The 22,851-nt window shown below is 40.4% G+C and overlaps 1 protein-coding gene across 2 annotated transcripts; it reads right to left on the reverse strand.

Moving 5' to 3' along the window:
* Window positions 1-838: 838 nt before the first annotated feature.
* LOC105829039 (GTP-binding protein Rhes) lies at window positions 839-22,088 on the reverse strand. Of its 2 annotated transcripts, none has more exons than XM_012667674.3 (6): window positions 21,719-22,088; window positions 9,641-9,942; window positions 8,293-8,450; window positions 3,609-3,795; window positions 3,276-3,486; window positions 839-3,021 (listed from the first exon to the last, which is right to left on the reverse strand). In XM_012667674.3, the coding sequence occupies exons 1-6, from the start codon at window positions 21,935-21,937 to the stop codon at window positions 2,803-2,805; spliced, it is 1,296 nt and encodes a 431-aa protein (XP_012523128.2). In that variant the 5' UTR covers window positions 21,938-22,088; the 3' UTR covers window positions 839-2,802. The 2 variants fall into 2 exon arrangements, with proteins under 2 accessions (XP_012523128.2, XP_012523129.1); XM_012667675.3 differs by lacking the exon at window positions 21,719-22,088 and adding an exon at window positions 21,307-21,492.
* Between the last annotated feature and the right edge of the window lie 763 nt (window positions 22,089-22,851).

Raw genomic sequence — 22,851 nt, forward strand, 5'->3', positions numbered from 1 at the left:
AACACGGTTATCTCGAGTATACCTATTTCTGTGCGTCGTCGCTTTCAATCGAACAACGAAAACTCATTCACGTCCCTCTGTTTCAGTTTTATTGAACTGAAACTTGTATTAGCTTTCAGGTAACAAAGAGGTTTTCTAGAGCTTTTAATATCATTGAATAACACGTATTGATTCTTTCTTATTGGAAAAAACCGAGAGGAAAAAATGCACGAAGAAACATGAAAGGTCAATGTTAATTACAAAAACGTATTACCCATTGTATCCGAGTATTAATCACGTTGATTAAATATCGCGTCGATTAAACATTAATTAATTGTCAATTAAATGTCAAGTAAATATTAAGACACAATTAAAAATAATTATGTTTCAGTATTAAATATCTGGCACGCTTTTGTAGCGAGCTTTATTGTTTCGCTTGTAATCACGATCGAAAGCGCTTCCGTTGAAATTACTTTAATACGCAATGTGGTTGTCACGAAAATCCAATGAACGCGCGCTCATAGATCCGTATCATATTCATCTCGTTACGGCGACTATCCTGCCACGTTGAAGAGCGCGCGATTAATATCTAAGAAAATTCTACTAACGAGTTATCGATCAAACCAATAAAATAGAGTATTTCGCCGGTTGCGATAATCTACAAATCGTGACCCGGGGCGCTAATGACGGAAATCTGGTTTAAGTCAATTTCTTGCTCGAGGCGATCAGAGCAAGCGATGTCTCGCTTGATCCGTAGATCGAAGTATTAAGGCCAGCGGTGCGAATTCGTTCGGAAGTATTTTAATATTTATTTCGGGAGACGGGGATGTAAAAGTACTTACAACTTGTCAGAGCAAGATCGTGGAGAAAATGTCATTTATTCGATACAAAATGCGAACATGATTGTGCATGCCGCGACTAATCTTTTTTTTTTATTCTTTTGCTTATCTTTACCACTCGCAGCGATGTAACTCCACCGAACGAAGCTTCGCGCTTGTTTTCGGGGGCGATTTACGAGCTGCCTAATTGGTCAAATCGATTGTACCTTAGAGATTAACTGTAGCCGAGTCTATGGGAAAAGAAAGAATGCTTAATCCACATCTCGAACACTCACATACACACGCATACACACCCACACACGTACACACACATACACACACACACAAAAGAGAGATCTACGTGCCTATAATATTTTATCGTTCGAGAAATTTATCGGATGAGCCGTATGTAGGAAAGGTATATCTCTGTAAACCGAGACGGATAAATTTCACAAAATTTCAACATCTTGTTCGTTGAGTAACCTCCGCTTGTGTTGGATAAATATACTTACCCTTTTTTCCCGACGTCATGTAATTTTATAGAAGAAAAGCTAAAACTGCGCAAAGAAGATTTACAAATATAATCCTTCGCTATCAACATCGGGCACGGAGTTTTCGGATTTAAAATTATATATACGTATTTTTTAATCTGATTACATTTAAACTGCATGCACACGCGACTTGACGAGGCGATAATTCTGCGCGCTCTCGCCCGCTGCATTTCAACAAAGTTTGAGATGCGTGGAAAGGAAACCGATATACGGAAATATCGATTGATTTCGTACGCATGTGGTACATGTAACACGAGTCTCGTCATTAACAAGGTGGTCTTGCGCGCGGCAAAAGCGGCAAACCGAGTACCAAACTGGACGCGTGATGTGCCGTAAAAGTAATAAGATTAATTTGAGGAATACTTATTTATCCGTAGCGAAAGGATTAATAATACATTCACGTATGCGCGGAAGATTCAGCGGTAGGAATGGCGCTACGGTCAAATATTCATTTCCTCGAATCAAGTGCTATTAATGGAATTACAACACTCTAGATCTCATGCGGAAGTATAAACGTCGCTCCTTCGCGTGTCGGAGCTCGAGTAAGGCTACGATGGGCGCAGTTAACTAATCCAGTAAAAAGCTTTCTCACTACGTTTTGCAATCTCTCTCTCTCTCTTATTACTGATACAACGCTGACACTTCTCGACACCTCTCACTCACGATCGCGCAAATTGATCTATTCTTTCGCGAAGATTCTTTGTTGAGAATAGTATCGATAAAAATTTGTACCTAACAAGGAAGAATACACGCTCTCTTTCGTGCGACTCAATCATCTTGCTGCTATTGGAGAACCCTCGATCGAATGTCAAACGATCTCCTCGTCCTTAGTCGTTAGTCCTTAGTAATTCGTTAGGTATCGATTTCCCGTTTAATGTTTGATCGACAACGATTAATTAACGTAACGGCTTACCTCTCTCTGTCTCTCTGTCTCTGTCTCTTTCTCTCGCTCGGTCTTAAGTTAATTATACATGTTACCTTCGGGACATTACGCTAAAGCTATATTCCATTAATTAATTAAGGCGAGTAGCGTGGTCGGTTTAAATATAATTTCCCTTTGGCGATCTTCATTCGCGAGTACACGCTTCGTATCCGTATTCGCAGTCTAACAAATTGTAAACCTAAAAGTTTCAATCGCACCGTGATTTGCACGGTGTATGTAAAGTTTCTATTAGACAAAGTTGTCTCTATTCAGTTATCTCTATTTTTCTCACTATAGAAAATGTATATAGAAAAAGATTAAATTACGACAGTAAGCGTCAATTACAATAAAATAATATAAAAACAAAAATAGAACACCTTATACAATGGTCGTAGTAAAATAAAAGTATAACGAGACAGAGATGCAAATGCGTTATTATATAAATATTAATACTCGTTTCCGAAGATCGCTCTCAAGTTGCGTCATCATATTTTTAGAGATTTGTCCGCGTGCATGAGAGTCATTTGCATTATCACTGTATCGAGCAGGCCTTCCTGGACTCCGTTCTTCCGGTTCTAAGGGTGATCCTGGATCCTGGCGTATTGTTCTCGTTCCCGGCCGCGAGCGAACACGTCTTCGTCCGCATGATCATTAAGTCCGTCCTTATACTAGGACGGCGCACGTTTGGCGCCACGACGCCGCAAGCGTCGCTCAATCGACGCTTTATACTGAGGGTGGCTTTGTGTCGCGGCTGGAAACAAAAGGGTCGTTTTTTTTTTAAGGCTTTTCAGCCCGTTTTCCCCGATGTTCGTGAAAGGTAATTCTCGTTTAATCGATCGCGATGCAACTCCAGACTAACAACATCGTGTCGTTCCGACTCTTTGTCAGTTCTAATCGGATTTTCCGCGATCGGATTTCAATTACAGAAACGGTTGATTAATTTCGAGGAAGTTACACTTCAACGAGCTGCTTTACGCCGTATTGAGCATTATTATCATTACGTACCTGCGACGGCGGCAACATGGTCGGCGAGCCAAAGGTGAGCGGTACCTTTCTATGATGATTCGGAGCCATCTCCAGAGGTAGACCGGCCACTACGAATAACTGATAAAAAAGTTCGTCCACGTGATAATTTCTTTTCGCGGAAGCCTCCACGAAGATGCAGCACTCGTCCTGGCTCACGCAATATTGCTCGGCCTCCTCAACCGTGACCGTTCTGTAATAAAGCGAGGAATAAAATTGTCAGTAAAAGTAATCGCGTGATTCGACAAGATGTAACGACGAGGCAATTCGGATATTTAGGCGGATATTTAGAATCGGAGAAAGGAAGAAACGTACTTTACATCTTTATCACATTTGTTCCCCACGATGACCATAGGGACCTTCAGACTGTAGTGAGCCCGTCTGCTCTTCGTAGCACTTTGGGTCGCGCTCACTTTGGTCTCGAGAATCGCCTCTCTCAGCCTGATAGCCTCCTCGAAGGACTCCCGACAGTCCATGCTGAACACCACGACGAAGAGGTCCCCTGCGAAATTGGTTGTCATATCGAAACTGAGCCGAACGTCGTGTGTTCGATCGCAAGTTTTGTTTATCCTCAAAACGCTGAATTGTTGAATATTAATTATAGATACACACACACACACCCACACACTCTCTCTCTCTCTCTCTCTCTCTCTCTCTTTCTCTCTCTCTCTTTTTCTCTCCGATTTGAAATTACGTTTTTTTTTTGGAAGCATAGATTCACGTAATGGTTTTTCTGCGACACGTGCGTCAACACGTTTTGAATTTTTGACCCCTTTCTCTCTCTCTCTTTTTCCCGTCCCTTTTGAGTTTCCATTATGCGACATCAGTTGCAATTATTCCGAAACGGACGGAAGCCGCTACACGCCATTGCATACGGACTAATTATACCGGTCACGCGAGTCACATGCGCAACACGCGTGTATGCTACGGATTATGAATATTTATCCTGACGGATTTATTTCCACGAGAGGAGGCACGGCCTGTGTATTTATAAATCCACTCTGGACGGTAATAGCGTAACGATTCCGGGTCTCGTGTCTATGAGAGCGCCGCTGTTACCGTTTGTTTCCGACAAAAACGCGCCGCGAACAAAAGGGCGAGTAGGATCAACTGGCTGCTCTCGTGGACGAACAAAAAGCTCGTCCAATGGGAGATGCAACGAGTCAAGCGTATAGAACATAAGCTCGGTAATAACGTCGCTTGCCAACACACACACGCCGCTCCACTTGGTTTTATTATCGTATATCTGCTCGCTAAAAGATGCCGCTAAGTGTCGCATATAATAATAACGTTGTCGTTAACTGTGCTTTAATAATGGTTCAGAGTCTAAAAGGTCCTCAGCATTCTCATTTTGCCAGCAGGAATTTATTATCATGAACATGTTGTTATTATGTATTTAGTAATTATAATTACAAATTAATAATAATACATAATATAATAATTATTACACATTATTATACGTCATTGATAATTTCACTTTTATTTTTCTTATTATTAATTTTGCAAAAGCGCGCGGCAGAATGGCTTAATACATATATACAAATATTTACATATCCCCATAATTATCGATCGCCTTTATAAAAACATAATACCGGGCAGTATTAAATTGGCCAATAATTATTATTTATTTTAAATATTATAAAAAGCAGTGTTATTAATACTTAAAATAAATATTAAGTACTGGCCGATTTAATACTGCTCAGTATTACATTTTTTTATAAGAGCGAGTGGCATAAAAAGGTTTGTCAGTCTTGCGTGTAAACTCGGCGACTTTTATTCCTCTATCGAGATAAATCTATTACATAATTGAGTCATGAAATTGTAAGGGCGGCTACCGTACAGTTAAACATGTAAAAATTCAATTAAACTACACGAGATATTATTGCGATACGCCTAGAGGCTCAGAACTTGCAAGTTGTAAGAAAGTTTATTTTCTTCCAAACAATTTGGAACAATTTCAAACACGATTCATCTAATTCATTTAGCTTCGTGTCGTCCGCGTATCATCCGGGAGTACTTCTCTCGGAAGAGATCCGACCTCCATATTTCGAAAAATCGTTGGCTACCACCAACGAAGCGCCGCGAAACATCTTATTCCCGCGAAACACGCCAGGCAGGCCCGATATTGTTCTCGCCTCGAGATGAAAATATATATGTATGTCAGCCATTATGCCGCAAAGTTCGTGTCTTTGGTGTCGAAAGGAATTCTCTCTTCTCGCAACAGCCGGAGCGCCCCGTTCGGAGGCTCATTGTCTTCGAATCGGGGTCATATTGCGTTCCTCCGTATTCAAGCGCGCATTCGACGGATGCGCGGCTCGCGAAAAATCCTTTTTTTACGTATCCTTGACGCATAAGTCAGTCTTAACCTTAAGCCAGTAATGCGCGTTTGCGAAAAAGGGACGACGTTGTTCTTTTGCGACACGTTATTTGCAGTTATGTTGTGAATAGATCTAAAAAAATTTACAAAAAGTTATACATTTACGATTGGTATCCGATGCCGACGGAAATGCTGATGTTACGTGCGTGTGTATATCTGCGCGCGAAATGTTTTCGGCAATTGACCGATCTATGAATTATTAAGAGATCTCAGTGGAACGCGCCGAGAAAAATGCGAATGGGGGCTCGTGACTCGTTTTGTCGAACGCACGGAATTTCCGACGGCACGGGCGCCGGACGGAATACAAAACTAAACACGCCGCGATGAAATTCCCATCGACGGTGGCTCTCTTGATTTTCCGCACACACGGATGGCAATTTAAAAATTCTTCGGATTTACGTGTCTAATTTTATCGTACATGCCTACGTGAGGTCAACTTTGCTGGCAACATGCGACGATACATCGCCCGTTTCCAGGCGCATGTTGTGCAATAACTGAGAGGCGAGTATCGGTTCTGTCCGATGCAATTTGTGCAACTCCGCTTAAAACAGCGAATCGGGCTGGCCAGATCCCGGGAGTAAACTGCTGCTACCAAAACTTTCGGATCGCGTAAACTCGAGGAGTATTATTAAACCCTTTTTTTTCTGCGATTATCAAATTATGAAATTGTCTTTTTTGACCGTAAAATACATTTTTTTAATATTGCTATTTTTTAAGTAAAATTGTAACTGTCTTTTCTGACGCAATAAATTCACGGATAGCGCTAATAATCTTTCTGCGTTAAATTAGCAAGATATTAAATCTATTAAATAATTAAAATATCGCTATTTGTGATGAATTGCTGAACGCAAAAAGATTTCTAACACCATATGTTGATTATTTTTCGGTGACATCAGTTCTTTTTATATGTGGAGGATATATTGAGTCGGACGGGGCAGAATAGGTTTTTCTATCCCAGATAAGCGCGTCACGCTGTATAGCAATTTACAATCGTCTTGCCAGATAGTGTCGTTTTGGGAATTGCATACTGTGCATAGATTGTAACTTAGATTATATCCCGCACCTGTCGACTTGACATTTGTACGTATATATATGTCCAAGTATAAATATGTATTTTCAGTTGGAAGGGCTTGCCCTCCATCTTGACAACCGCGATAGTGATGCAATTGTCGCGCATCCGACAGCATGATACGATATCGGGTTATCGGGAACAGGTGGCAATACGATATGACGAGGAACAAGGGAGATCTACGTACAGAGTCAGCGGAGCACAAACGTGTGCTTCGCAGGGGAAAGGCTATCGGGTGGTGAAGAAAAGGGAAAGTAAACGAAATTGAGTTATCGACCGAACGCGTACCCTCTCATACGTTCCCCCACTTTTTCCACAAACGTTCCTCTCGATCACTTATCACCATCTCATCTCTTGTCCCTCGGTTCTCCTCTCGACTTGTCAAATCCATTTTATCCTATTTTCGCTTAACACACTGGATATTGCGATAGAGATTGACTACGTATATAATGCTATCTCTCTAATATGCAAGTTAAATGCAATTAATCGTACTTAGAGGATTATGTGTATATAGACAGTTTCAATTAGACAAAATGATATTCAAGAGTATATCACCAAATCAATTAAAAAATATTCTATTATGAAAATGAGAAAAATAAGAAATAGTTGATGTAACAAAAAGAAGTTATGATTTTTTAAGTACGTTAATTTTCATTATATTTGAATAAAATACTTTCAACAGAATGACAAAAAGGAATGACTAGATTATTAAAAAACTGCTGTTTTTTTTATTTGTAAAATCGATTTCGGTTCTAAATTTTAAATCTGTGAAATTTTTTATTTTTACTGTGATGTTAGACGTGTAATTTTCGCTTAGACTTTTGTGAAATGAATTGAAACCACATGACACTCGTGTAATTTCGTATTTGAACCCCGCTTGAAATTCCGGTAACAGTCGACATTCACCTCGGGCAATCTCCCACGAACTTTTCCCGTGTACAGGATGTAGTGAACTATCGTTGTTGAGGATATGAGATTTTGCCAAAAGTCCTGAAACTTGCGTAACGCGAATCCGATGACAGAAATGTTCGGTACAGTTTTCTCTCCATAATATCCAGTATGTAGTTCTAGGTACTCTTTTGTTATAAACGAAAGTTTCTTTGAACAAGGGAGAATATTAAGGGAGAATATTAAAACTGTGGTGTTAATCTTTAGATGAGCGTCGTTACATATATATCGATCGCGTTTCCTCAAACGCTTAAAGATTTACGAAACTATATTCACGGCAAAAAAGCGTCTGGATCTTTATGACTCTCTTTTATTTCCACCCATTGCAGTCTGGCTGGCGTGTTCTCATATAAAATGCATTGCAGTGCATTTGCAACACGTCACTCGCTAACGTGCAATTTTTTATCTACTCATACAAGAGTCAAATATCCATTAATTCTTCTCGAACCAATTTTCGCTGCAATAAAAGCGGAATATGACAGCCGAGAATTAAATTTTTATATCTAGCGAAAGTGTGCACGCGTATACTTTGCGGCATCTTGAATGCAATGTCTACTTGAAACGGAGCAGCGCATTTCTTCGGGGAGGTAAGCCGATGGACTTACCCGTGAGGAAAGACAATCGTCGCATCGCCGGAAACGGATGGTTTCCGCTTGTATCTAGAAGATCAAGCTGATGAATCTCGCCTCTAATCCTGTAGAGTTTCCTGTGAAAATCTTCTATCGTGGGGGTGTAGCTCTCTTCAAATTTGTTGAACAAAAACCTGAAACGTGAACAGCAACGATTTTGCTCGCACAGTTTTATCGTTGGTCTTTTACATTCTTCTTTTCGCCTTTTTTTAGCTTTCGAGTTTCAAATTTCAATTTTCTTTTCAAATTTTGTTTTCATGCCGCGATTAACAGAATAAAATATGATAATTTTATGTACAAGACGGTTTAAAAAGGTTTAAAAAAAGGCTGAGAAGACGTATCTAGAATTTAATTATGTAGACATATTTACCGAAACAGACACGGGTACGGGAACGGTAAACGTAGGGTTAATCGTAACGCCGAGTATTTGAAGAATCACGTTTTTAAGCGAGAGAATAAGCATTGTCTCGATTTTTTTAAATGGGCTCGTTAGCTTGATTGCTATCTACGCGCACAAATTGGACGAAAAATTTGCTTAGCACGCACGCAGGGGTCACGTAATTGCGGTCAATTTAGGATAATCGACATAACTTCAAACTGGCCGAACCGCGAATTTTCGCAGAACCGCGACATTAATTGACGCGCAATATCGGGGCAGCGGGACGAGGAATTTTATCGTCTCCTTAATAACTCGCGGCCACTATCTGATTTTATTCGATGATGACCAAAGAAATATGATTAGGTCACAATTTCGACAGATCGATCCAATTCGGACTGTGCTCTTTGTTCCGTGAAAACACGTGGCGGCCAGTTTTTCGATATCCTATCGCAGGATGGCAGCGGTCACCCAACAATAGAAAACACAATAATGCGGTAGGCAGTGGTGGGCCGGGCGGTATGATTCAAAGATTAATTGAATGACATTGTTTCGCACTATTAGTAATCGATCTGTGAAAGAGAGCACGACGGATAGAATTTAGGAAACCGAACGGACGAAGCGCGCGGAATATTAAAACACAGGCCGTTCAGCGGAAGATATTGGATCGGCCAAGTTCTAATGGAAAACGTCGTGCCCAAATAAAAGTTTGAGATAAATAAACGAAAAGTATAGGAAAATCTTCTGTATCTTTACGTAGTTAAATTTAAGAGGTATACGTAATTAGATTCAAGAAATAAGGAAATAAATGTATCGTATTTATTACAAAGTTACACGATGAAAAACACAATGGTAGAGAACGAGACGCAACAAAGGACAACGTATGATAAGAGGAGGTAGAGCGCTTTGAAGCTGAATGCCGCGGTTTGCCATATTTCAGGCGTTTACCGTGCTACAATGGCGGTCTTTCCAACGCGGGCACTGCCGAGCATAACGAGACGGTAGCAGTTGCGCGGCGGCGGTTTGCAGGCGTCCTCCTGCGACGAGGTGGACGCGGGACTCGGGCTGACGGGCATAGCGAGCATTCCATCCTCCGGGCCCGAAGGACCCTGACCATCCACCAGCTCGGGCTCCGCTTTCGCTCCTCGCCGACCGCGAGCGTTGAGCCGATGCTCGGCGGGCTCGTCGGTTGCACTTCCGCTTCTGCAGAGCCTCTGCACGCAGCACAGGAGTCGGCCGCACGCCTCCAGCTGCGGGATTACACGTTCGTGAATGAGACATTAGTCCGACTTAATCCCGCAGTACTTTTGCCACTCTCGGGGTACATTTATCGTCAAAGTTGTACGCGTGTTAAAGTTTCCACATTCCTATTTAATTAGTCGAAATGGAGTCTGTGGCACACGAAAACAACTCGTTTGTGCATCTTGTTTCGCTGTATAAAATTATTATCTCCTTCTATTCTAAACTTGTTTTCAAATCCTAATCCTTATCTTTAAAAAATTGTTTTACACATACAATATTTTCATAATTATACAATTCCCGGTAAGTCCTCGTTCAGCGTTGTGCACTCGATATTCACATTACACATTTACATTACATATTTTATCAAGTTTCATGTGAATACTTATTATATCTGTACGGAAAAGTTTAAAGAGGCAGAAAAAAACACGGAGAACATTGCACGGTAGAATATTGGAATCATGCAAATTTGGAAAATTTTTGTAAATATGAATATCAATTAACGCTAATATAAAGAATATTTCGATTATTAATATTTCAATTAGAAGGATTAGTGTTGTTGTTTGCGTTCAGATTTTCAATATAAATTTCGGGTCATTTACATTTCATATAGCATTTCAATGAGGTGTATCTCTCGCGAGACCGCATCAAATTACGGAAAACCTACCGATTTTCGCCTAAACATAAACGTTATATTCGCGAATTTCACAAACCGAAATGATTCTTCGTACATTTGAACAACAAACAATATCTCCAATAGTTTTAAGATGGAGTTTTTCAATAAATAAAAAGATGGCAACCATGTCCAGACGACATCGCCGCATATTCCCAAGAAATCGCAAAGTGCAAGAAAAAGAATAGGATATTTGAGATCCAAGCATGAACGCACGGAACACGAATCTCGATTGGATTTTCTTGAATTGATTCAAGGCAGAAGACTTCGGCAAAAATACTCATATTAAAGCGGCGAGGAAGAATAAAGAGAAGAGGCCAAATGCACCAGACACATTTCAGTATGCGAGCACTCTTGAATATTTTCGTTACTTTTTATTCCGATGTCAGAACATCCGGAAGTTGCTCGTGGTAACAATGGAAAAAATTTATTTTTCTGGAGATTGAGAGAACATAAAACGCGACCGTAAAACACGGCACATACTCTATCAGTATTTGTATTTTTTTCAATAGAATTTCCATAATTATTACAATCCCCAATAAATCCTTGAATATTGCGCACTCGATATTCACATATTTTATATTATATATTTTTATATTACATATTTCACGAGGTTTAACGAATACTTGTTATATTGATGAAAAAGCTTTAAAGGAGGCATACTAAATAAACGCGAGGAATTTCGCACGGTAGGATATAGGTATCATGGGAATTGGAAAGTTCAGGTTCCTCAAATACGTTCAGGAATATTTTAAGATAAATTTGAAACGCTCTACACACCCTCGTGCACGTTCGCTGTATCACACGCGGAAAATACATGCAGATTCCGTGTAATTTATTTAATTGAAAAATATTTGTCTGCGTCCACCTCGTATTTTTTTATTATTATTTAAGTGGCAGGGTAATGATAAACACAGAATGCACGAGAAACACCGTAAATGCCATACCTTCGTAATCAACTTTTTCATTAAAAAGAGATTCTAAAAGGTCGACATTGTCAAATGCAGTGGAAGGCAATTTATGAAAACCATTATAAAGCTATACCATTATAAAGTAAAAAGAAAGACAAGTAATATCTTCTCGGTACTTCTTTAAGTCGATGCGTATTATGTAGAAGAAAAGAAACAAATTTTACAGGAGCTTTTATTTTTTTAAATTTAAAATTGTTCATCTCAAGGTATATATGTGTCACTTCTCAAAGTATTCCAAAAGAATTGAAAAATTTCATATTTGTTCTATTACGTTTGAATCTCTATAAATGTAATATATTTGAACATAATTCTTTTATTGGTTAAATGTTATGTAATTTTTCGTTCTTAGCTCTTATTCGTTAAAATCGCGTTTTGTAACATTTACCTACAAATTTGATAAAGAAATAGTACAAATTAAGAAGCAAATCAAATTTTTTACATGTAATAAAACTCTAATAAATATTCGTGAAAAAGTTTATTTGTATTCACTTACTCATTTAAAAATTATTTACTTAAATTGTAGTAAAGTAGGATCATTTTTGCTGCATAAGCAAAGTTGAATTTTTAATTTTTTTTTGTCGTTAGTTTTAGGGTCCAAATTTGGATAAAATTTTCTAAACCATGAATAATTTTTCTTGTTTAGAAAAAAGTAAATCTAGGAAGCTTTCAAATTTTAGCGCTGTACAGTCAAATAACATCCTCAGATCTTCATACATTAATTTAAAAAATAACGTCAAATTTATTTTTATTGTATAAAAGTTTGCATTTCTTTTGTTGAATACTAATGTTTCTCGAACGTCAGTGTCAAGAGAGGCTTTATTCACACTCGAGAAACACGAGTTTCACATACAATAAACGATAAGCGATAACATTCTTCTTCGTGCTTTTTGAAAAGTTCACTCTCCAACTTGGATATTCGCAGTCACGATCTGGGCGTAGAAACTAGTAGGATAATAGAATGCGTTATATCCTTAACGCCGTGCAATTCTAACTCGGTCACACTGAATAGAGGACTAATGATTGCAACGAAGCAAGTTCTGAATACCGCTTAACACCACTTTACGCACGATAGTCATAGTTAGAGAAGACCTATTAAGAGAGACAGAAATGGTGTTACTTTATGAATGATAGAACTACTTGATCCGTTTCTCTTTAAGATTTCTACTCAAAGGGGGTAAAATCAAGTAAATCCCTTTTATATTTACCGAAAACTGAAATTTTAATGTTGCTAAATTCATAAATACTATCCTTGTTTATAAGTGATCTTTCAACAAATAATATTCAAATAACATTCTGTCGTAAATATCATCCCGATTTCAGAAGCATAGAAATTATACTGTCAAGTATTAATTAATTAGTTTTCTCTTAAAATTTAATACAAATGAAAAGGTTTCGCAAAGAGGGATGCAGATTGTTAAACGAAAACCTTTGTGGACGCGTTTCGCTGAAAAATACATGAAGTAAACTTAATGCTCGTCGTCGTCGTTGCTCGGCAAATTTACCTCTGAACAAGGCAGCGTGCCGCTTCGCGTACCTCGGTTTCGAGACGATACGCAAGAGGTGAGGCTTCATAAATATTTAAATAGGACACCTGATGCCCGCGTGTCGAGGGTGTGGGCTGCAATTATTAAAGCCTCCATTAAAATATGACGTACGTATTGTTTTCTTTATTTTCTCTCTCTCTCTCTCTCTCTCCCTCTCTCCTGTTCTCTTTTCTCTCTGTCTCTTCAAGTACGTAGTAACTTGTTTTGAATGAACTCTAACTATATTTCATCGTTACCATGTTCCACAACAATAACTATTCGAATCGCCTCGATACATTCGTTGTCGTTTAGCAAATGGCGGTATAAATCATAGAACCGTAGAACTTCGGTTTTGCTTTTATCTCGGGTACCGTCTGGACTTCTATTTGCAGTATTTAGGCCATTAACACGTCGTTCAACTCTTAAATTTCCGAGCAAGATCGCAATTACTGACCGCAATTGTTTCAGTGTCGAGGGCTATTGTTACCCCAATAATGGTTTATTTCTGTTCTGTGCCAAGGAAATGGGGTTACGTTTTTTCGTTGTACTTCCACTGAAAACGTGTGGAAAGTAAAATACCAGGATGGTTTCGCGGTATGGATCATCGGAAACGTTTCTAGAGTTATGTTTTACTTCCGCGCGAGTGTGACGAGTGAGTGTTATCCGACTCGCGATACGTCTCGGTGATATCGGCGTTTGCTGTACTTTCATTCGTGTATCCTTTCCTTTCGCCGTGCAAATATCTTTCAAAATAAAAGTCGAACGTGACCCTGTTACTATTTATGGGATTTATGAACAGTTTCAGCAAAGTCAGTTTAACTTTAATCTCCGAGATCTACCACCATCTTTATTTTCTTCTAGAATTAGATCGACTACGTAAGAAATTAAGATTTATATTTTCTCTGTTTCTCTGCGCGAAATTTCAGAAAGAGTCCGGTTTTCGTTAAATTAAAATTTATCTTTCATTACCACTGAATTTTTGTCAGTTTTTTTTTTTTTTAAGTGAACATTAAGCATTCCGTTTCGTTAAAGTGCAAAAGCTCTTGATAAATGTGCGAATTAACTTGTACCACGGTATTAGATACGTAGATATTGCAATGTAACTAAGCTCGCAATTTTCGATCGTTTAATCTTCATTTTAATCCTTCGACCTCTGTCGAAAATAGTGGCGATTCTCGAAGGAAGTAATAACGGTCTGCTTACGGTCCGACTATGAATATTGCAGATGGTAATAAGCAGACTATGATGGCACTAAGGTAGAAACCACGTTAGGCTGCGGGGACTATGTAAATGCAGATGTTAGAGCTCGTATCATTATCCCTTATCTACTCGTAATAATTGCTCCGATCAAAGATATACAGATTAGGGCCGGTTTATCTGACCGGTGCATCACATATACACTCGCATATTATTCTCGCATCAACGATATTAGAGATTTAGCCAAGTCCAGTAAAGCGTGCAGATTTCTATTACAATTCCTCTGGAACAGATTTAATTAAAAGATAACCATACGCTGTTAGCTGCATATTTCACTATTTATACGATAGCATTGAAAAAAATTAGACCGACTTCTATTAATAAGGTTCCTACGTTCCCAAGAACGCGTTATATTTGCAAAGACCGTCGGCTCGGTATATTTTATGTTTGCCGTATGGCATCGCGATGTGGCGTACAACGTAGGAAAAATGAGCAACAAATCTCTACGTGCTGTGCGTGTGCTATTGATTTTACGATTTTAGCGCTACGACAAAGCTCTCGCCGGCACGCGAGGGTTTAAGAAACATTGATCTCTTCACGCCAGCGACCCACCAGGTTCTGATACACGACAAGCTAAGTATCGGTTTGTATTTGGACCATACAACCCAGGCAACATCGGCAATCAGATTATCTGCTCGCCCGTCCTCTCGGCGGGACACACGTTCGGCGGTGTTTCCGAGTGTATCGCGGAGCGTTATCCTCTTAATGCTACGTGGCTTAATCATACTAAGCGGATTCAAGCCCGTCAACATTGACTAAACGTCGGTTTAACGATTTCGACGACATAATATTTTCTGGGCGAGCAACCGCGGCCGAGCTTGCGCCTGATGTACAAGTAAAAGTCTTCGCGCGGGTTATCCGAAGCTTAACGAAATACAATAATGCGCACCATTATTACGCCGTTCCGAAGCGGTCGATGTTTTTGTTTATCGCCGCGGTGGTAGGTGACAAACGAAATTCTGCTGTCCGCGTTATTTGCGTCCGCAGTTGTGCATTGCCCGTGTTTATAAATTTAACGTTCAACGTCGGCTGCCGCTTGTGCGCGTCCATGTTATGCCGCACCGATACATATTTAATTCAACGACGCGTTTTATTTATCTGCCGTATATATTTCATTTATTTGATAAACGATTAAGGCGGGATGTCCTGTTGACGTGACAGCGTATGCATCGTGATATTTAATTTAATTCGTGTTAATTCGCCGCCCCGCGCGTTCCGCCCGTTCGATTCGGCATCCCCGCGATTAAAAATCCCACCGTTCTCCCGTTAATCCCCGTCGCGGCAAGTGCAATGATATTACATGAACCTAGAATTACGCAAGTATATAATTACGGCATAAACGATTACTACGCCCCACTTAATACCCTTTGCCGCCGGCAGGTCGTTCGTTCTGATATCGCCGCCGCGAGGCAAGACGGTTAAAGCCGCCGGTTAAAAGACACTCCCCCGAGAGGGAGATGCCGGTTTCCTTCCTGAAAATTTTATGTCCGGTTTGAAATCTAAGAAAACAAAGTGTCCCCCCCAGCGCAAGTGCTTTCTACTCGTTTTCTCGCGCAACGTGTAATACGCAAGCATAATGTCTATTATTATTAATTTATGTGGATTGTTTCTCGCGCGTACGTATCCACGGTACGACAGACATTATCGCCAAGACAATGTCGAATATTGTCGCTGATTTGCCTAATGCATGCGATAATCGAGTAAAGACGAATCCCGGAGTTCTCAATTTGCCAATAAATTGCCTGTCGTAATTAGACGGCACGGATATGCTATTCCATCCGTTTCAAGTAGAAAAGTAATTCCGCCTCTCTCTCTCTCTCTCTCGCTTTATTCCTTCTTCCCTCCGGCACTCTTGCCACTCGCGTCTTGCGTCGTTACTTAACTCGGAACTAACTACTCGCTATCGTTTCTACCACTGAGTGCTTTTGCTTGCTCGCGCCGTAATCTGATTGGGCTCTCGCCGACTGTTATTTCATTTGCGAGTTCGAGCCGCGACTACACGCGCTGTTGTCGCTTGGCATTGTCGCTATCGCCGCTTCCCACATCCATGTGTTTGGGCGTAAGTAACAATCTCTGATAGCAGCGAGGGGGGCTATGAGAGAGCGATTCACGAGTTTACGAGCGGGCGTCACATAGATAGACGCGTCAGTCGGCATCAACCGCGATGACTAAAGAATTCCTGGTGCGCGGTTAACATGCCGGAAGTAACTTTGTCAACAATCGCTATATAATGTACACACGGGACGTCCCGTAGATATTCCGCACGCGAATATTCGAACGAGTTTGAAATTTGCCTGTAAAAAAAACAAAAAAAGAAAAACACTCGGACATCACGGCTCCCAAATTAAAATCTAGATCACCCGCGAGATAAGAATATCCTCGCTTTATCCCTCGGCCAATTTTAAATGGAGGTTAATTGCGTTAGATATTTAAAGGAGAAAGAGGTAGTGGAATCGGTTTACGTCCGATTAAATTTTCATTAGATCGTCTCCAGAAGGAAGAGATCAAGGAAATCGTGGGCGAGAGGAAGCGCGGACTATTTTATATACGCGGTCGTCGTTAAACGTGTATTTCCATCGCGCGACTATACTTCCTTATGCAAGCGGCAGATTTTGCGTGTAAACTCGGTATATCTGGCATAATGTGACGCGCGGAGCGAGACTTGGAAGTTTTAGAGAGGGAAACGACGTCAAGATGCGCGAGTTTATTTTCAATCAGCTCGCTGCGTCGCCCCCGCCCGCGTATTATAGCGAGCTTTACGCGGCGACGACGACGACGGGCCTAATCGACGAAAAGCTCGACACCGAATTCCAACCGGCGGTTAGTCACGTCCCGGTAATTAAGAGCTTGATTGTCTCTATTGATCGACAATCGCGCGACTAAACAACCACACCCGTCGCGCACTCCGGACGGGCGCTCTCTTCGCGCGTTTATTCGTATACGCCTCTGTCATCCACTCGTACGTGTCGTACACGTGCGACAGATAGAACGCAAAAAGTACACGATGATCCCGCATCGGATGTCGGCGATTCGATAATCGACTGTAATCACTCAGCCGGACTTTTGTTGTTTGTAGTCGCTTAATATCGAGTTAAATTTCCATTTTCGTTCAAATATCGATTTTTTTTTTTTTAATAACACCTGTGTGCCACAGATATTAATTTTCGTGGCGCGTTGACAATCGTAATCAATCTATTTCTATCTTCTCGCGAAAATGTAACGTTGACAGCTACCGAGTTGTAAGCGCTTGTAAAGTAAAGGGCCTTCCTCACCTAAGGCCACTACGCTACCGTCGAAGGGAAATTGAATAACGAAACTTCATTGTCCATCTAAACTCAAGTCAGGTCTACTTCTTGAGAATTTTAATTCGAGGTATCAAGGTATTTGATATTGAATATGAAGAGGCGGAGGAATTTCCCCCGAGGAAATATCGATCGCGAAAAATTCGATAACCAATATACAATGAAAAATAAACTGCGTTAAATTAAGAATGAGGAGGGCAGCGGAGCACATAAATATTTTTTTTATTCGCCGCTGTATCGTACGCCAGCGTTATTTTCTTGCGACACGTGTAACGGGACAGAGCGATAACGTCCGACCGAGTGATTGTCATTTGAACCGAAAATTCGCGTATCGTAACGATCGTAACGATGCATGCACAAAAGCGCATCGTACAGAGACGCGGTGCTCGACGTACCGCGAGAAATTTGACGGCGCGGCCTAGTGGAAATTTGCGTCCTTTTTTTTTTTTTTCATCGCAAATAGTTTTCTTCGCTCTGTCGGAGTCTCTCTATCTCTCTTTCTCTCTCCCCTCGCCGAACTAAAGCCGTACTTGCGGCTGCTTTCGCGTATCCCAGTGGTGTAATCGCGACGCTACGTTCCAAGGCTCCACGCGGACGTCGTGCAATCGTATGAATGCATTTACAAGCATTGCAGATTATCTTCGCGCGCGTAGCCTACTTCCTGAAATAGCTAGAGTTTTCTCCACGACCTCCATCCCGCAAGTGTGATAAATTCGGTTATTGGGTCGAGAAGTCGAGCGGATTTCAAAAATAATATCCGTGTGCTTTCCTGAGATACATTGTTACGGCCAAATGTGTTTTAACAGGGGAAAAATAATCGATATTGCGCTTGAGAAAGCAAATCGATAAGTAAAAGTGTATCTGCCAACATTTAAATGTCAATTCCATCGGCAATCGGCTAATGCTTTCCCGAGTAAGTTTTCCGAATAACTTTTATTTATTACTTTTTGTGCTTGAATTCACAATATTTACACTTCCATTAGAGGTAAAAGGGGGAAAAAATGGAGGTTTTATCTTTCTCTTTAAAATATTGTCCACGTTTTTTATCGTTAGTATTATTTGTTTATCATATTATTGTTTTATTCATATTGCAGTTTTAATTACGCAATTAAATTCTACAAACAATGCAACGCAACATTGTAATTAACGCATGCTTATTCCATTATCTGCGTCTATATTTAATTAGGACATTAATATATTAAAAAATTTATTAATGACAGAGTTTGATTTCCAATAGATCTAATATAATAGCGTATCGGGGATAATTTTCGATCGATACGGCTATTAGTATCACGACTTTAAACCCGAATATCATACGAGCTCAATATATCTACGGCCTATAATTACATTCAACAAAGAACCCTGATTACGTGTTCGCGCGGCGAAGTTCACCAGTTGCGGCGTGGTTACGTCTGTTGACGGTGCAACAAGTCGGGTTAACAGCTGTTTCGGGCGCATATAGTTATGTGCACGACGACGCCTGGCACTATGGTACTTCGATTTGGCCCAAGTCCAGGCCGAGTTTACGAGGCTTCGGTGAACTTGGGCGTCACGTCTGTTGAATAGCAGCAGGCCGTACTATCAACCGCGTAAGCTATAGCGAACGAAATGTTTTGCAAGTTTAGATGCACGTCAATGAGAAATGCAGGGAATCCCGTCGCATTTCATTGAGAAAGATAATTCTCTCGATGTATCATAATGTAATAATGGTGAACATACTTAATTTGGCTTAACGTGATAATGATTCTCCCTCGGTATTTCTAATGAATTCGAATAGAAAATAATTGCCTCTCCCCCGTAATAAATATCTCCCGTATAGGGCAGCTGTATGATTACATGTTCTACCTTACGTCGGAAGTGTTTTGGCTTACGTATAAAATTTCGTTCGCAAACTGACCTAATATTTATCGATTATCGAGAAGTACAAGCATAAGCTTCGGCTTTACGATTCTTTCGGTTCTGCGATATTTCAAATCTGCACTGAAATGTCACGTTTTCAAATACGAGCACGTGTCCTAATGGCTTATTCCGAGGCGTATTACGGTGCGTCTACGACCCGCGGAATCAATAAAGTCCGTGCTACACACGAGCATAATTATTTACTCTTTCAAAGCCGTCACGTTTTTCTCATAAGGAGAAAAAAATGTCGCGCAGCAGCGATATACTTGCGGACTTTGCGCTATTTACGGAAGGCATGTATGTACAACATGCGTAAAGTTTTAAGGGATTATCTCGCCCGTTTAGCAGAAAATCTATGATCAACCACACGAAGTGCTTTTTTCCACTTTTTCTGTGGTTAAATCGGTTTTATAGCGAGATGTAAAATTAAAAAAAAAAAAAACGGCGCTTTGAAGCAATATTTACTGAGAAGTATCAATTAGCACTTTTCGTATTGCTCGTACTGCTCTCGCAGAGATTATATTTATTTTGTCATACCTGTAACTTTATCGTTCATCAATTCCATCTTTTTCTTTTAATTCTGTTACATAAAAGCTACTCTAAATAAAAAGAAAATATTCAAATTTTATTGCATTGCAGAATAAATACGTAAGAGCTTAACGTCGTCGTAAATCATGTACATTTCCTTTTTTAGGAAACAATGCAACATATCGCCCATTAATTTTGCATATTTATTTGTAGAAAAATGGACAAAGTTCTAGGACAGACTAAAGAGATTAATGTAATCCAACTTATCATATGCCAAATGTGAGGAAAAGAGAAATATGATAATTCTATACAATCAGAAATAACTTCGATCTTTTGTAATAGAAAGGATTAATTTATTTAACGCAATAAAATATCGATTATAAATCGATCGTAAATATCTATTTTAAGATGGGATCTTAACTGTAAAATTATTGGACTAACTAATAAACCAGTGCTATACCTTTGAAAGAATTTATCTCCTTGTAACTTACGAGGTTTGAGATTTTGCAATTTTAACAATGAGATGCCCGAAAAGTTTCTTCTTTCGGCGCAACGAAGTTAAGACATCATATAAAGAGCCGAAAGCATTGGAGGAGCTTGAAAGGATTGCCAGACGGACTGACAGGACATTGAGCAAATAGGAGATCAAATCACGAACTGAGGGCTTTTCCTTCAAGGCGTCTCTCATCGCCAATATATCACCGGTCGGATATATGATATTCGAGCGAACGGTTAAAGTGGAACGTTTTAACACGTTTACGAGCATGCTCAATCACAGTCGCTAACAATCATCATTAATTGCGACAACGTGACAACGTTATATTTGCGTTGACAAATTGGTTCTTTAAATTTTCTATGTTTTTTTTTTTCTTTACTCTCTCCAAAATAGTTTTACTTGCTCCATATTAAATAATATCACACAAAATAGGTAAATATTATAGATTACTAAGTACAAAAAGAAGGAGAGAAAAAAGCAAAAGTCATTCACATATTTTCATATAAAAAATTATTTCAGCGTTATTAGAAAAAAGTGACCGATAAGCAATTGGTGCCGACACGTTAAAGTTGAATTATTTTCGTCGACCGATTGTATTAAAAAAAAAATTTCATTAGTGCAAACTAAAATTGCAAAAGCAAGATGATACATATCACGGTATAGTAGCATACAACTGAGAAGCGACAAGACTTTGGCATTCTCTTATCACAAACGTCCACTACGTACCTCAGGAACGTAGACAAAGCGTTGCCGGAGGAAAAGTTGGGAAACGAGGTCCGAGACATGCACCGTCCTGGCCGATAAGGACCCGTACAGGTCCTTCAATTCTTTCTTTCGATCTCGTGTCCACGCTTTGGCACTTCTCACGACGCACTCTCCCTTTCTCTCGTTCTCCTTCTCTCCCTCCTGCTTTCTTTATCCCCCAGCTGCAGCGACAAGTGGTAGCTTTGACTACCACGCTTCGCTATCGGGGTACTAGCTCGTCCTCTTGGCAGCTCTCTGCCGTGCCGTCACGACAGCTTTACTCGGTCGTGATTTACTCGAACGTGGCCCGGACGTCGCTGCCGATGTATCGCGGTCTCATTGATCTTCCGAGATAACTTGGGGAGGGCACGCGACGATGTGCACGAGGACGTACCTGAAGAAAGGAAATCCCGGAGCGAGGAGCGAGGAGCGAAGCGAAGCGGAGCGATGCCGGTGCGAAACGCTGACTGAACCACTGGCGAGGCAATGGGGGTTGCTCCGTACCGTGTGCTCCGTGTTCTCCCCCTGCTGTTCTCACCCTCTCGATCGGCCCTCTCGTTCTCTCACTCATCTTCTCTCCTCCTCCTCCTCCCCTGCCCCCCCTTCGGGGCATCCCTCCTCCTTTTCACTGTTTCTCTCTCCCTTTCGTGCGCGCGTTCTCTCGTTCCTCGTCGTGCGCCCCCCGCGGCGCGCGTACAACCCTACGCTACGCCGTCCTCGCCTGGTTGTAATAACGTACACACGCAACGCAGGGAAGCACCATCAGCACTACGCGATCCTGCGCCCTGACACTCTCTCTTGTAGGAATATATCACTGGAGGTCCATTCCCTTCCCTCTCTCTTTCTCTCCCCCTTGCGCGCGCGAAAGTCATCGGCGAGAGATTCGGGCTCCCCTTGTACCGCGATGGGGATTCTTGATCGACATGATTTCGCATACCGTTCTTATGCCGAAATCACGAATACGAGACGTTTTACAGCTTGCCGAAGTTTCAAGGGCTTGCGTAGGATCAAAGTTCTTGAGACAAGTTTGTGTCACACAGAAACGAAGATGTTTTCGTGACGATCTTTCGAGTCCGATTCAATAAACCGCTCTAATATCAAGTGAAAAGTATGATCAGTCTTGAACAATTCTATGATATTATATTAATAATTATCAAAAGTGTATAAAACATCTGTATAGCAATTAATATTTTTTGTAACTTATATACTGTTATGGTATATATAAACTCTATTATATATATATATAGTTATATATATATACATATAGTAAATATGCAACTATTAAAGTTTCAAATATATGTCAAAATTTAACAATATATTTTTGTCATACATACTAGCATATCAGCTTTAAATGCGTTGAGAATAAAATGATGGCTTTAAATTTAAAGTATGGAAAAAAAGCCGTCTCTAAAGTTGTAGCACGTACACATTTCTCGACCAAAGCGAGATGTGTGCAAACAATTTACGCCATGAGTGGTATGACCGAAGAACATTAAAGGAGATAGCCGTAAGCTGGAATTATGTGAT

This window comes from Monomorium pharaonis, chromosome 1, assembly GCF_013373865.1.
Source record: "Monomorium pharaonis isolate MP-MQ-018 chromosome 1, ASM1337386v2, whole genome shotgun sequence".
NCBI lineage: Eukaryota > Metazoa > Arthropoda > Insecta > Hymenoptera > Formicidae > Monomorium > Monomorium pharaonis.